This window comes from Gossypium raimondii, chromosome 10 (assembly GCF_025698545.1).
Source record: "Gossypium raimondii isolate GPD5lz chromosome 10, ASM2569854v1, whole genome shotgun sequence".
NCBI classification, from domain to species: domain Eukaryota; kingdom Viridiplantae; phylum Streptophyta; class Magnoliopsida; order Malvales; family Malvaceae; genus Gossypium; species Gossypium raimondii.
Genome location: NC_068574.1, coordinates 22,231,121 through 22,242,499, shown reverse-complemented (window position 1 = coordinate 22,242,499; position 11,379 = coordinate 22,231,121). Strand labels below are relative to the sequence as shown.

General features: G+C 30.9%; 1 protein-coding gene across 2 annotated transcripts; it reads right to left on the bottom strand.

Annotated features, from left to right (window-relative positions):
- Positions 1 to 7,043: 7,043 nt before the first annotated feature.
- Positions 7,044 to 10,639, bottom strand: LOC105777754 (protein ENHANCED DISEASE RESISTANCE 2). 2 transcript variants are annotated; one of them, XM_012601186.2, is made up of 3 exons: positions 10,407 to 10,639; positions 8,202 to 9,156; positions 7,044 to 7,349 (listed from the first exon to the last, which is right to left on the bottom strand). In XM_012601186.2, exon 2 carries the CDS (start codon positions 9,149 to 9,151, stop codon positions 8,204 to 8,206), a length of 948 nt encoding a protein of 315 aa, XP_012456640.1. In that variant the 5' UTR covers positions 9,152 to 9,156; positions 10,407 to 10,639; the 3' UTR covers positions 7,044 to 7,349; positions 8,202 to 8,203. The 2 variants fall into 2 exon arrangements, with proteins under 2 accessions (XP_012456640.1, XP_012456639.1); XM_012601185.2 differs by having other exon boundaries at positions 8,202 to 9,159; positions 10,407 to 10,637.
- Between the last annotated feature and the right edge of the window lie 740 nt (positions 10,640 to 11,379).

Genomic DNA, 11,379 nt, shown 5'->3' with positions numbered 1-11,379 from the left:
GATGCTTTGTCTTCGGCATCGGAGTGAATGACTCCCAGAAGATAGAGACATAGATGTGACTGACCGGACTGACAGTACAATGGATAGTGTAACAGCCCAATTTTTAGTAGTGTCAGAACAGTGATTTGAGACTAATAAATTCGATGAAAAAGTTAGAAAATTTTATTAATTAATAATTATAAGTTAAGCTTGATTTTAGAAATATTTTTGAATTTGTGAATTTTGTGATTTAAAAGAAATTATTAGGTAAATTGGGTCGAAAATGAGGTATCGAGACCTCGATATTATAAACTGAGCCGTAAATATTTTTATAAATATTTATAGAGTGTCATTAGGGTATTATTAAAGTTTCTTAAAGAAATTTTAACGTTTCGATGGTTAATTGATTAAAAGGACAAAATTGAAAACAAATGTATTCCGGGACTCCATTCTTGTAAAATGGACTCGTAAAATAATTATTAAAAATATTTATAGAATTAGTTATATCACCAATTGGATTTTAGTTAAGTGAATTTAGTTAAATTAAAGTTAATTGAGTATTATGATTAAATTGAATTAAGTGTGAAAGTTAATTATAAAATAGAAAAAAGGTGAAAGGACTAAACTAATAATTAAACCATAAATATATGTATACATTTGTAATTAATATATGTACATACTTATTAATTAAGTAAAAGATATTTATATATTATATTATTATTAATTAAATAAAAGAAATAAAAGATAGAAAAAGAGAATAGAAACAGAATAGCAAAACGAAAACAGGGGAGAAAGGAAAGAAAAAGAAAAAGGGAAGGAAAGAAAGAAAATTTGGGATTTCAAGGTTCAAGGTTTGATTGGTAAGCCAATTTAGTCCATTTTCTTATAATTTTTGAGTTTTTGGAATCCTAGAACAAAGTATTATTGGATTTATGTTGAAATTTTGGAAGTTATTAGATTTCTAGACATTGATTATGTTGAATAAATGAAAGAATTATGGGTTAAATTAATTTAATTTCAAGTTAAAAGTTAGTAAAGGATTTAATTGTAAAATAAAGTGTAATTTTTGAATAGTACGGACTAAATTGAAAGAATCTCGAAATTAGGGATTTATGATAAAAATTAGATAGTTAAGTTTAAGTTTAGTTGAAATTTGAGTAGAAATGAGGTATGAATTGAGATGGAAAAATAAATGAATTTAGTTAGGGATTAAATTAAAATTGAGATGAAAATAAAATAGAAATTCAAGTATTAGATGAAAAATTAATATTGTATTAATGATTATGGAAATTATCTTAATTTTTCGTAGCTAATATTACACCCGAGGCATCCACGAAGAAAGGAAAAGAAAAAGTGGACGAGGCGTAGACACGAGAATCACGGTTTGTATTACTATAATTCAAATCTATTTATTATTAATTGTTATATTTTAATTAAAATGCATGGTAAGTAAAATTAGGTAAGCAATTGAAATGATAATAGTGATTTGGATTGAATCAAATTGAATGAATGAAGAAAATACGCGAGTATTTGAAATGTATATTGATTGAAAAATAATTAGTGATTTGAATTTGATTGGAAAATGAATTAAAAATATGAATTGAATAAAAGTGAATTAAATTATGATTATGTGTGAATATGTAAATTGTGTATTGATTGAAAAGTGGTTTGAATTGAATCGAAGTATGATTATATGTGAATATCTGAAATATGTATTGGTATTGAATTGTATATTGATTAGAAAGTAGAAAGTGAATTTGAAATAGAAAAATGATTTGAATACCCTATTAACTAGTCGGGCTGAGTCGGATATAGTTGGCATGCCATAGGATTGGAAGTGTTCAAGGATACTTCGACCTTGAGTCGATGAGACACTGGGTGTCATACTATTACTTCGGATAGATTCGATGAGGTACTGGGTACCAACTTACTTCGGCTTGGCCGATGAGACACTGGGTGTCAACTATTGCTTCGAACTATCCGATGAGACACTGGGTGCCATTCTGGTGTGTTTGGTTGGATCCGTGTATCCGCTAAGATCCGAGTCAAGTTAAAAAGGGTAAATAATTGAAATGAGAATTTTTGAATAAGTGTGATTGATTGGGCTATGGAAAGAAATGAGAAAGTGAAATTGTGAATTGATATGTGAATTTGAAATCGAGATATGAGATTTGAATATATGAACCCAAAGTTCATGATCCGATTAAGAGTAAATTTTGTTATATGATATTAATGAGTACAAATTGTAATAAAGTTGATATTGAATATAGTGATAAATTGAATGAATTGTATATCAATTGAAATGAACTATTGGAATGAGATGTGAAAAATCCAATGGAATTGAGATAGTGAAATAAGGTATGAATACAATTAAATACAAGATTTGAAATATTGCCTATTGTTATTAATTATCAAGTTGATTTAAAGTCTGAGAAAATTAATGAATAATTGTAGACATAAATTAAATGTATATAATTTATCGATTAATGTTATAAATTTGAATTATGGTAATACCACTGAGTATACCTATACTCAGCGTACGGTTGTTTCCGTGCGCAGGTTAGTAGAAAGCCAGTGTCCGGTCCAGCATCCAGAGCAATCCTGACCTCAAATAAATTTTAGTGATGTACCTTTATTTTGATACTGTGGCATGTATCTAGGTGCCGTATTGATTAAAATACGCTATGTATGTTATTTATTTGTGAATTAGTTATAAGTTATCTGATATGTCCGGTAATGCTTCGTAGCCTTGTTCCGGCGACGGTTTAGGGTTAGGGGTGTTACAGATAGGACCCAAGAAGAAGAGATCCTAGATCCATTTATGGATTTATTCACTTGTGATGTCCATAGTGTGACATACCTAAATCCTGAGTGGATGACGGACTATGTATGCGTGACTCATACAATTTGATGTAAGTAAAAGTATAAGTTCGAATAAATAAGGAACTGAAAGTTGGTGCACTGGATGTACGACTTCTGTAGTATGTAGTGTCATTAACAATAGTGGAATTCATAGCCCGATACATGGGTAAATATTATTCTCTCATTAGCATTACATGGTTGATGAAAAGTAAACATAGTTATGGGTCGTTTGTCTTTGTGATGAATGACTTGATTGCTATTTGATAGTAATTGACTTTTCATGAAGGAAGATGTAATGGCTACCATGAGATGAAATAAGATCATATTGGGATAACATATATTATCCCAAAGAGATTAAAGATATTCTTTGAGGGTAAGACACTTATGACAAGGTCATTAAACGAACACTAACGAGTTACTTTCATAATGGTATGCCATTGGGGAGAGCTCAATCACGATATTATAGTGAAATGACTTCGTGACTAAATGAGTTTATAATTAATAGGCAAGAAGCTGGAACTTAATTATAAATCATTTGAGCCACAATTGCATATATCCAATCAATTCTTCCATTAGCTTGTTAAAACTAGAAATGAATTGCGTGTTGAATCAAAATGAACAAAATGAATAGAAATGGAGAAATGGAAAACATTTAGGAAATGATTATGGTTTTATCCAAAATGAAAATTAGAATGAAAATGAAAATGAAAATGAGAAATGAATTAATGTAGAAATGAACAAGGAATTCGAAAATGATTGTCGGTTTATGTTTTGAGCTATTTTAAAGCCGAAAATAAAAATAAATTGTAATAAGGCCCAATCGGCCTGGGTCTAAACACAAAAGAAAGTGGCCCAATAACCCTAAATCTAGCAAAGACACAAGCCCAATACACCAAAACACCCTGCACCCAAATTAGCCTAGCCCAACTCAAAAAAAAAAAAAACACAAAGAACCCTAGCCCTAAACAAAGAAGGAGCGCCCAAGAAGCCCCAAGAGTCTCAGAGACGCCTAATCGCCGCATGTCTCGGCCTTCCCCCGCGCCATTTGCTTCACGGTTTCCTGCAAAAACGGACTCAGAGAGTCCCGAAAGAAAAAACAACAAAAACAGTCTAGATTTAATTTATTTCGGTCTATAAAAGGCCTATCAAAATTTGTAAAAGAGGGGGGACGAAAGAAAACTGAAAAGAAATATAAAGAGAATACAAGTTTTTTTAAAGGTGAATCGGTTTTTTTTCATATATATGCTCTCTATTCTTTGATTTTCATTTTATTTTATTGTAAAGGAATATAGAAAGGGAAAATATTACCTTCAAGGATACGCCATTAAGATCTGCGATTGCTTCGCCTGAATCCAAGCCGATTTCGGCGCCGGGATTCGAATCAGTTGAGCAATCTGGTATCGACGGCGTAGAGAAGGGCTTTTTGTCTTTTGAAATTAGTTGAGGAAAGGGGAAACTGATGGTTTTTAGGGTTTCAAAAGGGTATTTTAATGGTTATTAAAACGGCGCCGTTTCAGCCTTGCGACCTGCGTGGTGACCCGACCCAGGGGAGGATCCGCGTTTTTTTTTCTTTCAATGGTCAATTTGCGCAATCAGTCCCTTTGTTTTGCAGCGCATGCTAATTAAATCCTTTTTTCCTTATTTTAGAAATTAGGCCGCATATTTTACTTTTGTTTCAATTGGGTCCCCCATTGTGCTGCGTTTTGGAAGGACGAGATAATTTCCCTTTTGGTCCTCCGTTGTCACGCACGCATTCAATTGGGTCCTTTCTTTTTAAATTTATTCTAAATCTGCCCCATTTCTTTCATTTTTAGTTCAATTTAATCCATTTTGTCTTTTATCATAATTATGCTATATTGTATTATATTGTTTTATTGTTATTGTTATTATTATTATTATTTCTATTGTTGTACATTACTATTTATTATTATTATACTCTTATTACGCATATATGCAATATATATTTTACACGTTTTAAATACATATATATTATATATATACTTTTTTTTACTTTATTCTATCTCCATATTTTTTATATACATACATATACCCATAATTTATTAATGTATTATACTTATTTTTATTCATATTTTATATTTTATTTTCATGACTTATGTGCACACATTTATATTTATATTCACAAATTTTTTTCAAAATACACATTTTATATATATACTTATGTATTTCTTTTTAAAATTAGGTACACATACATGTTTTAAACACGCATGTTTTTTACAATATATATATATATGCATTTTTTATGTATTAAACACACATACATTTATATATAATATATAATATATATGCATTTTAAATATATATACATTTTTTAAAGGCTTTTATGAATACATGCATATCTTTTATTCATACGTTTTATGTATATTTTCATATCTTTTAAAACCTTTATATACTTTATTTTGTAAATATATATACATATACATTTTTTATCTTCATTTTATTTTCATGATTCTCGTACACATATATACATGCATTTATTATTGGTTTTTTGATTTGATGTACCTTTTTGTTTATAAATTTATTAGTATATTATACCCACTTGTATATATTCGTAAATGTTTATTCATATATGCATTAGAATGTTGATCTCATGTTATGCATTACCCCTCTAGCATTTTTTTTAAAAAAAAGAAATGCGTATTTTGGTTTTATCGAAGCATTAAAATCATCATTTTTTTTGTTACAAATTTTCAAAGTATTTGGCATTCATGATTCTCGGGAAAGATTGTGTCCTAACTTACTGGATCGTGATTATTTTTCGATGAATTTAGGAAGCCAAGTATTTGTTTTGCAACAAATTCACAAATTTTAAATAAAAGCTTATTCTCGGGAATTCAGAATGTTGGGTCCTAACTTACTGGTCATGACATTTTCTTCTCGAAATAAGAATTTTCAAAAACAAAAGGCAATATTCGGGTATTTTGAAGATTTAAAAACATTGTGTTCTAACTTACTGGGTGTGGTGTTTTATTTCTTTGAAATAAGAATTGTCTTATTATTTTAATCCATTCATGAAATAAAAAGTTCCTTTTAAAATCTTTTCAAATTTTCGACATTAAGGCATTTTAAAAAATCAATTTGGTACCAATTTTGGGCGTTACGGGGGTGCTAATCCTTCCTCGTGCGTAACCGACTCCCGAACCTATTTTCTCAAATTTCGCAGACCAAAATTATTTTTAAGGTGGGCCGATCACTCCTTAATAAAGGATCGGTGGCGATTCCAGTTTTGTTTTTTAAAGTCGACAACTAAAATTTTTGTTTTAAAAAAAAACGGTTTCGACATAAATCATACGATCATAGTGAACAAATTGAATGGTGAAATATTAAATATATTGCTCAAAAATTTTATTAGCGGTAAAATCGTTATAATTTTACTAGAGGGTAAAATTGGAATGAAAAATTTATTTAATTAAATATAAATGTTGAAGTTTATTTTGAGAAATAGAAAAATAGAATCGGTTTGGATCAGATTAGTATCAAATAGAATTACTAATAACCCCATCTCACCCTTAAATAGAAAGATAAACACTTGAATCCATATCTTCCTGCTTTGGCAATAATATTGATATCAATTGAGCTAATACTCAATCAACGTATGTACAATATTTATTATACTATACACATATAACTATGGATGTATTATATATTAATAATAGTGTATGTATAACATATATTGATATAATATATTAATTTATATTATATTATATTTATTAAAATTTATAGTTGAATTCAGTTAAATTAGTAATAATTCATATTATATTAATAATTTTATAACATTTATATACGTATCATTATTTAAAGTTACATATATAACGTGATATTCATAAGTCATGTATTACGACAAACATCTGCGATATAATATGATATAATTAATCATATAGTAGAGTATTATACATACTTATAATATAATATATTATAAAACATAATTATACCAGATTTCAAAAAAATATAATTTTAATATTCATTTTAATTATAGAAATATTAATTAAGCTTTTGTTTAAAGAATTTAATTAAATTGATTAAGTGATAAAATATTGTTTTAGAGCATTATATATCTTAAATTTAACATAATCGATTTAATTTTAAGAAAAATAATTTGTAGTATATTATTTATAATATTACAAATCAATTTGTGTAAGTTTTAACCAAAGTTGAAGAGTATCTATTTTATGCCTAATTCAAGATACCACAACTATTCGATCATATATTTTCTTTACATTCACAGCCGACGGTAATTTTTACATCCAAATCCAAAAGAATGAATCGAATATCCCAATCCACACCCAAAATTACCACCATCCCTGGATGATAATAAGCACTAAAGGGTAGAAAAGAGGCCCATTAACGGCTAAAAGTTTGTTTATACACACCAATATTGTTACACATCATTTGTGGTAAATTTGAAATAACTGAGAGATTAAAAGAATCTATTACAAAATACCAAGAATGGGATATCCTGTCAATGATTCAGCCACGTGTCACCAAAAGATCTGAAAACAAATGAAATGCCATTAAAGCTTCTGCATAGCAGCAATGTATACTGTGATGTTAGAGCATGAACATCTGATTACTTGGAATAAATTTGCAATAGTTACTCTACTTCTCTAAACAAGGAATTTATTTGGCGTAAGTCTGATTATTGGTACAATAATACGTTTATTTATTCGAGCTTAAAACTAGGCCAAGAGACTGAAAAAATATGGGGCATGAAAGGCAGGAAGACATAAACTATACTAATCAATTGGATCTATTACTTTTCATTATCATTCCTACATGTAAGATTCGCTCATGAGTTGCGAAAGCTATACTTGTACACTATTCAAAAGTAATGATCAGAGGTAATGGAGAGTGACAGATTCATTGACATATGTTACTCAAATTCGAGTGGGAGATATGGTTAAGTATCCAGCACGACCTTACTTAACTCTTTTTAAAAAGAGTTTTCGTGTCGTACCCATGTCCAAATATGACTGGACATGAGAACTGAGCATGAGTACTTCAACAAAAATGAAACGCCACAAGTAAATTGCCTTGACTAAATACTACCAAGCTTATTCACATGGACCAAACCATATTTTCCTAACTGAATTGATAGAAAAGATAAGGCATGAAATGTGAAAGGAACTTGCCAAGAAGAGAAAAAAAAAAACTGATGAAGGAAACGGGGGACTTATTTTCTCTTTTGGCAAGTGAAAGTTGATATCCATTCCCCTGAATCACTCTTTTAAAACGTGTTCCACAAGCTTGGTTTTTTGTATAACCAGACAGTAAAAAAATCAAACTTTCATCTCATTCAACTTTGGATGGTAGATATTAACTGTGAGCAATTTATGAAAGCTTACCATTACTTAACATCTCCATCACTTTCTTCATGAGCAGCAGTGCCATTAACACGGGTTGTTGGAGTAGAGACCGAACCACTATCTTGAGCTCCTGGATGAAGAAGATGAGAAAATCCCTGTCCAAGTGACTTCCACAAGCGAGTTGGCAGTGATGCCTGCAAATTCCCACTGCTCCCGTATGATGACGGTTCAATCAACTGAGCAGAATCAATTTTCAGTTCAGAGAACCGTATAGCTCCTAGGATTCGTTCAGGAAGCTCTGCCTCAGTTTGGCTCTCAATAAGAAAAGCTAGGTCAACTGTCAGACTTGTGATGTAACCAAATGCAAGGTGAACAATAGCGCTTGCAACCATCGAAGATCCAATATCAATATCAACTTCAATAAAATTCTCAGATATAAAATACTGGCAAGAAAGGGCTCGTCCAATGATGCATATTGCTTGCTCACCAACTGCTTTTTTAACAATCCATGGCCCTTTGACAATGTTAGCAATCAATTTAAGCCTTGAATTTCTAAATGCATCATCACCTTTCAAGAACTGGTCAATCAAAGAACCCTCTTGAATAGGCTCAGTGCTTACAAAATAAGCTACCGCACTATAGTTATCCTTAGTAGGGAGCTGAAGGTTGAATGCCCAAATGAAAGGCTTATCACCTGTTGGGAAGGCCTCATCAACAACCTTCCTAATACGATGTTTACGATGGCTCAAAAGGTCACCAACCTTTGTGGAACTTCTAATCCAGTCAAAGCCAAGAGATTTTAGCAGATATTTGCCCCCAGGAATTTTAACCTTGTTTGACAAGTACTCTGGACCCCTTACCATAAAGGTATCCCCGGGTGGACATGCCCAACCATTTGGACAGTTATCTGGTTCAAGTAGTGGAACAGCTCCCTCCGATCTTACTCTCTCTATCCATTCAGGTTCCTTGCTATCCTCAGCACTAGCCATGTGTCCTGCTGGAATAAACATACAAGAAATCTCAGTGGAATATGAAATGAATACAACACAGATATAATCAGTAACTTATATTACACCATGCTATATCTGAAATAAAATAATAACCACAACATTCTTAACAAAGTGGTAAGGTACATCGTCATGAACTAAGCTCAGATTATAATAAGTTGAATCAGAAAAATGACTAGCCCTTTCCAATAATGGCACTACTGAAATACAATCATTCAGTGCAAAGCCAAATAAACCTCAGAAACAGGACAAACATACTAAAGAACAAGTCCCTCGTAAGCTACAATCTCACATAAAAATCTCCACCTGTGATATAAATATAAAACTCTCCCTTTGAAAAGCTATGGTGGTATAAGCAAACTTGTTTAAACATGAAGAAAGAAAGAAAATATAGTCTAAGTCTCTAGTCTCTAGTCTCTAGTCTCTTACATATTGTCCAAACTCTCAGTAGATTTTTATAAAGCTCCAGGTATAAGTCAAAGCCGATTATATGATCTACAGACAAACTGGGTCATTTGCCTAGTTATCCCATTCATGTGTTTTGAATTACCTTATGTTGAAGATTTACAGCAAAACAATTACTACAGACCTTAAACAAGAGGTCAATCGAATATGATAGTTCGTGCCTCGACCCTTAGCTTCAAATCATATAAATCAAAATCCGGGTTGAACATGGATTTTTTATGATACAACAAATAGAAAGAATCTTCACATACACGCAAAAAATCTGGCCTATATCTAGAAAAAGAAAAAGAGAGGAGCAAGCATACGCATAGACTTTTTTTTTTCTTTTGGTTAAAAAAGGAGTACTCATAAGCAATTCCAAAAGTCCAATAGAATCACTAATTTTCTCCCTAAACATATGTTTGTTTCACAGGAAAAACGGGGAAACCTTCGTGGGAAATGATATTTCTTTAAGATTCCTTATTAAGTAACTATTATCTATATTCAAGACTAGTTTATGGTTCTTCAATATAACACACAAGAAAAGTTGATTAAACACAAATATAAATGAAAAGAAACAAAAAAGCAAACCTATTAAGACAAACCAAAAAGTTCAACATATTACCAAAGAGAAAATATGCCAATCATATTAGCATTCCTCTTATAGATTTAATTGAGCAAAAAAAAGAAAAAAATACGAAGCAGATTCCATATAAACAAAATGCAAAAGAGAAAAACAATCTGAATTATAATAATTAAGAAGGAGAAGAAGAAGAAGAAGAAAACTTCTAACCGTGAAACGGAGGGAAGGAGAAAGGGGGTTTAAAGGTAATGGAGAGTGAGTAGAAAACCCTAATAACTCAAAAGAATTGAGAAAAGAGATGAGAAATTAGGGTTTTATTTTGGTGATGAAACAGAGGGAAAAGCTGCCAACAGTAGCTTTGGTTATTTCTTTTCCGCTTGTTTTTGATTTGAAGGGAATGAGTTGGGAAAGCTAAAGCGGGATGATGGAAATGTACCTCCTAAGCCGGTTGGCAATTCCTAATCCCAATCTGATTTTAATTTACTATATCTTATCATAATATTAAAAAAATTATAAATTTATTTCCAAAGATGTCACCAAAACTTATGATTAATCAGGGATTTTAGCCTTCAATTCTTATTCAATGGCCATCATGAGAAGTTTAGCATAGATGAATCTTATAGTTTACGTATTTCCATGGTTTATGACAAATAGATTCACTATTGTACACTTACTCTTACTAAAATGAAGATGTAGCTACTCTTTAAAAAGGGATCCATCATAACATCATATACAAGCATTTACATTCGTTTGTTGATACTCTATAATTTCTTTCCCAAGTTTTTAATAACTTTTATTAAAAAAGTAGAGGGAAATTGATAAGATTTATAAAAGGGTTAAAGCGAAAGATAAAAGATTCCAATTCCGAAATTAGTGAAATCAATTTTGAACAAATAACTTTAAAATTTTAACTTTGGTGCATTAAAATTATATTCTTTTATTTATTTTATAAATATTTTTGACCGCCTCAATTTTAGGGGCAATTTACCTAAAAAAGCCGTTTTTTTTTCAAAATTTACCGAAATGGGCCGATTTTTTGATTATTTACCGGAATGGTCCATTTTCCGGGAAATCACGTCCACGTCAGCGCGATGTCCTGCCACGTAGCGCGTTCTCGGGGACGCGATTTTGACGTTGATTTCACGTTTGGCTCTTCTGGCTTTTAAGGTTTAGGGTGCAGGCT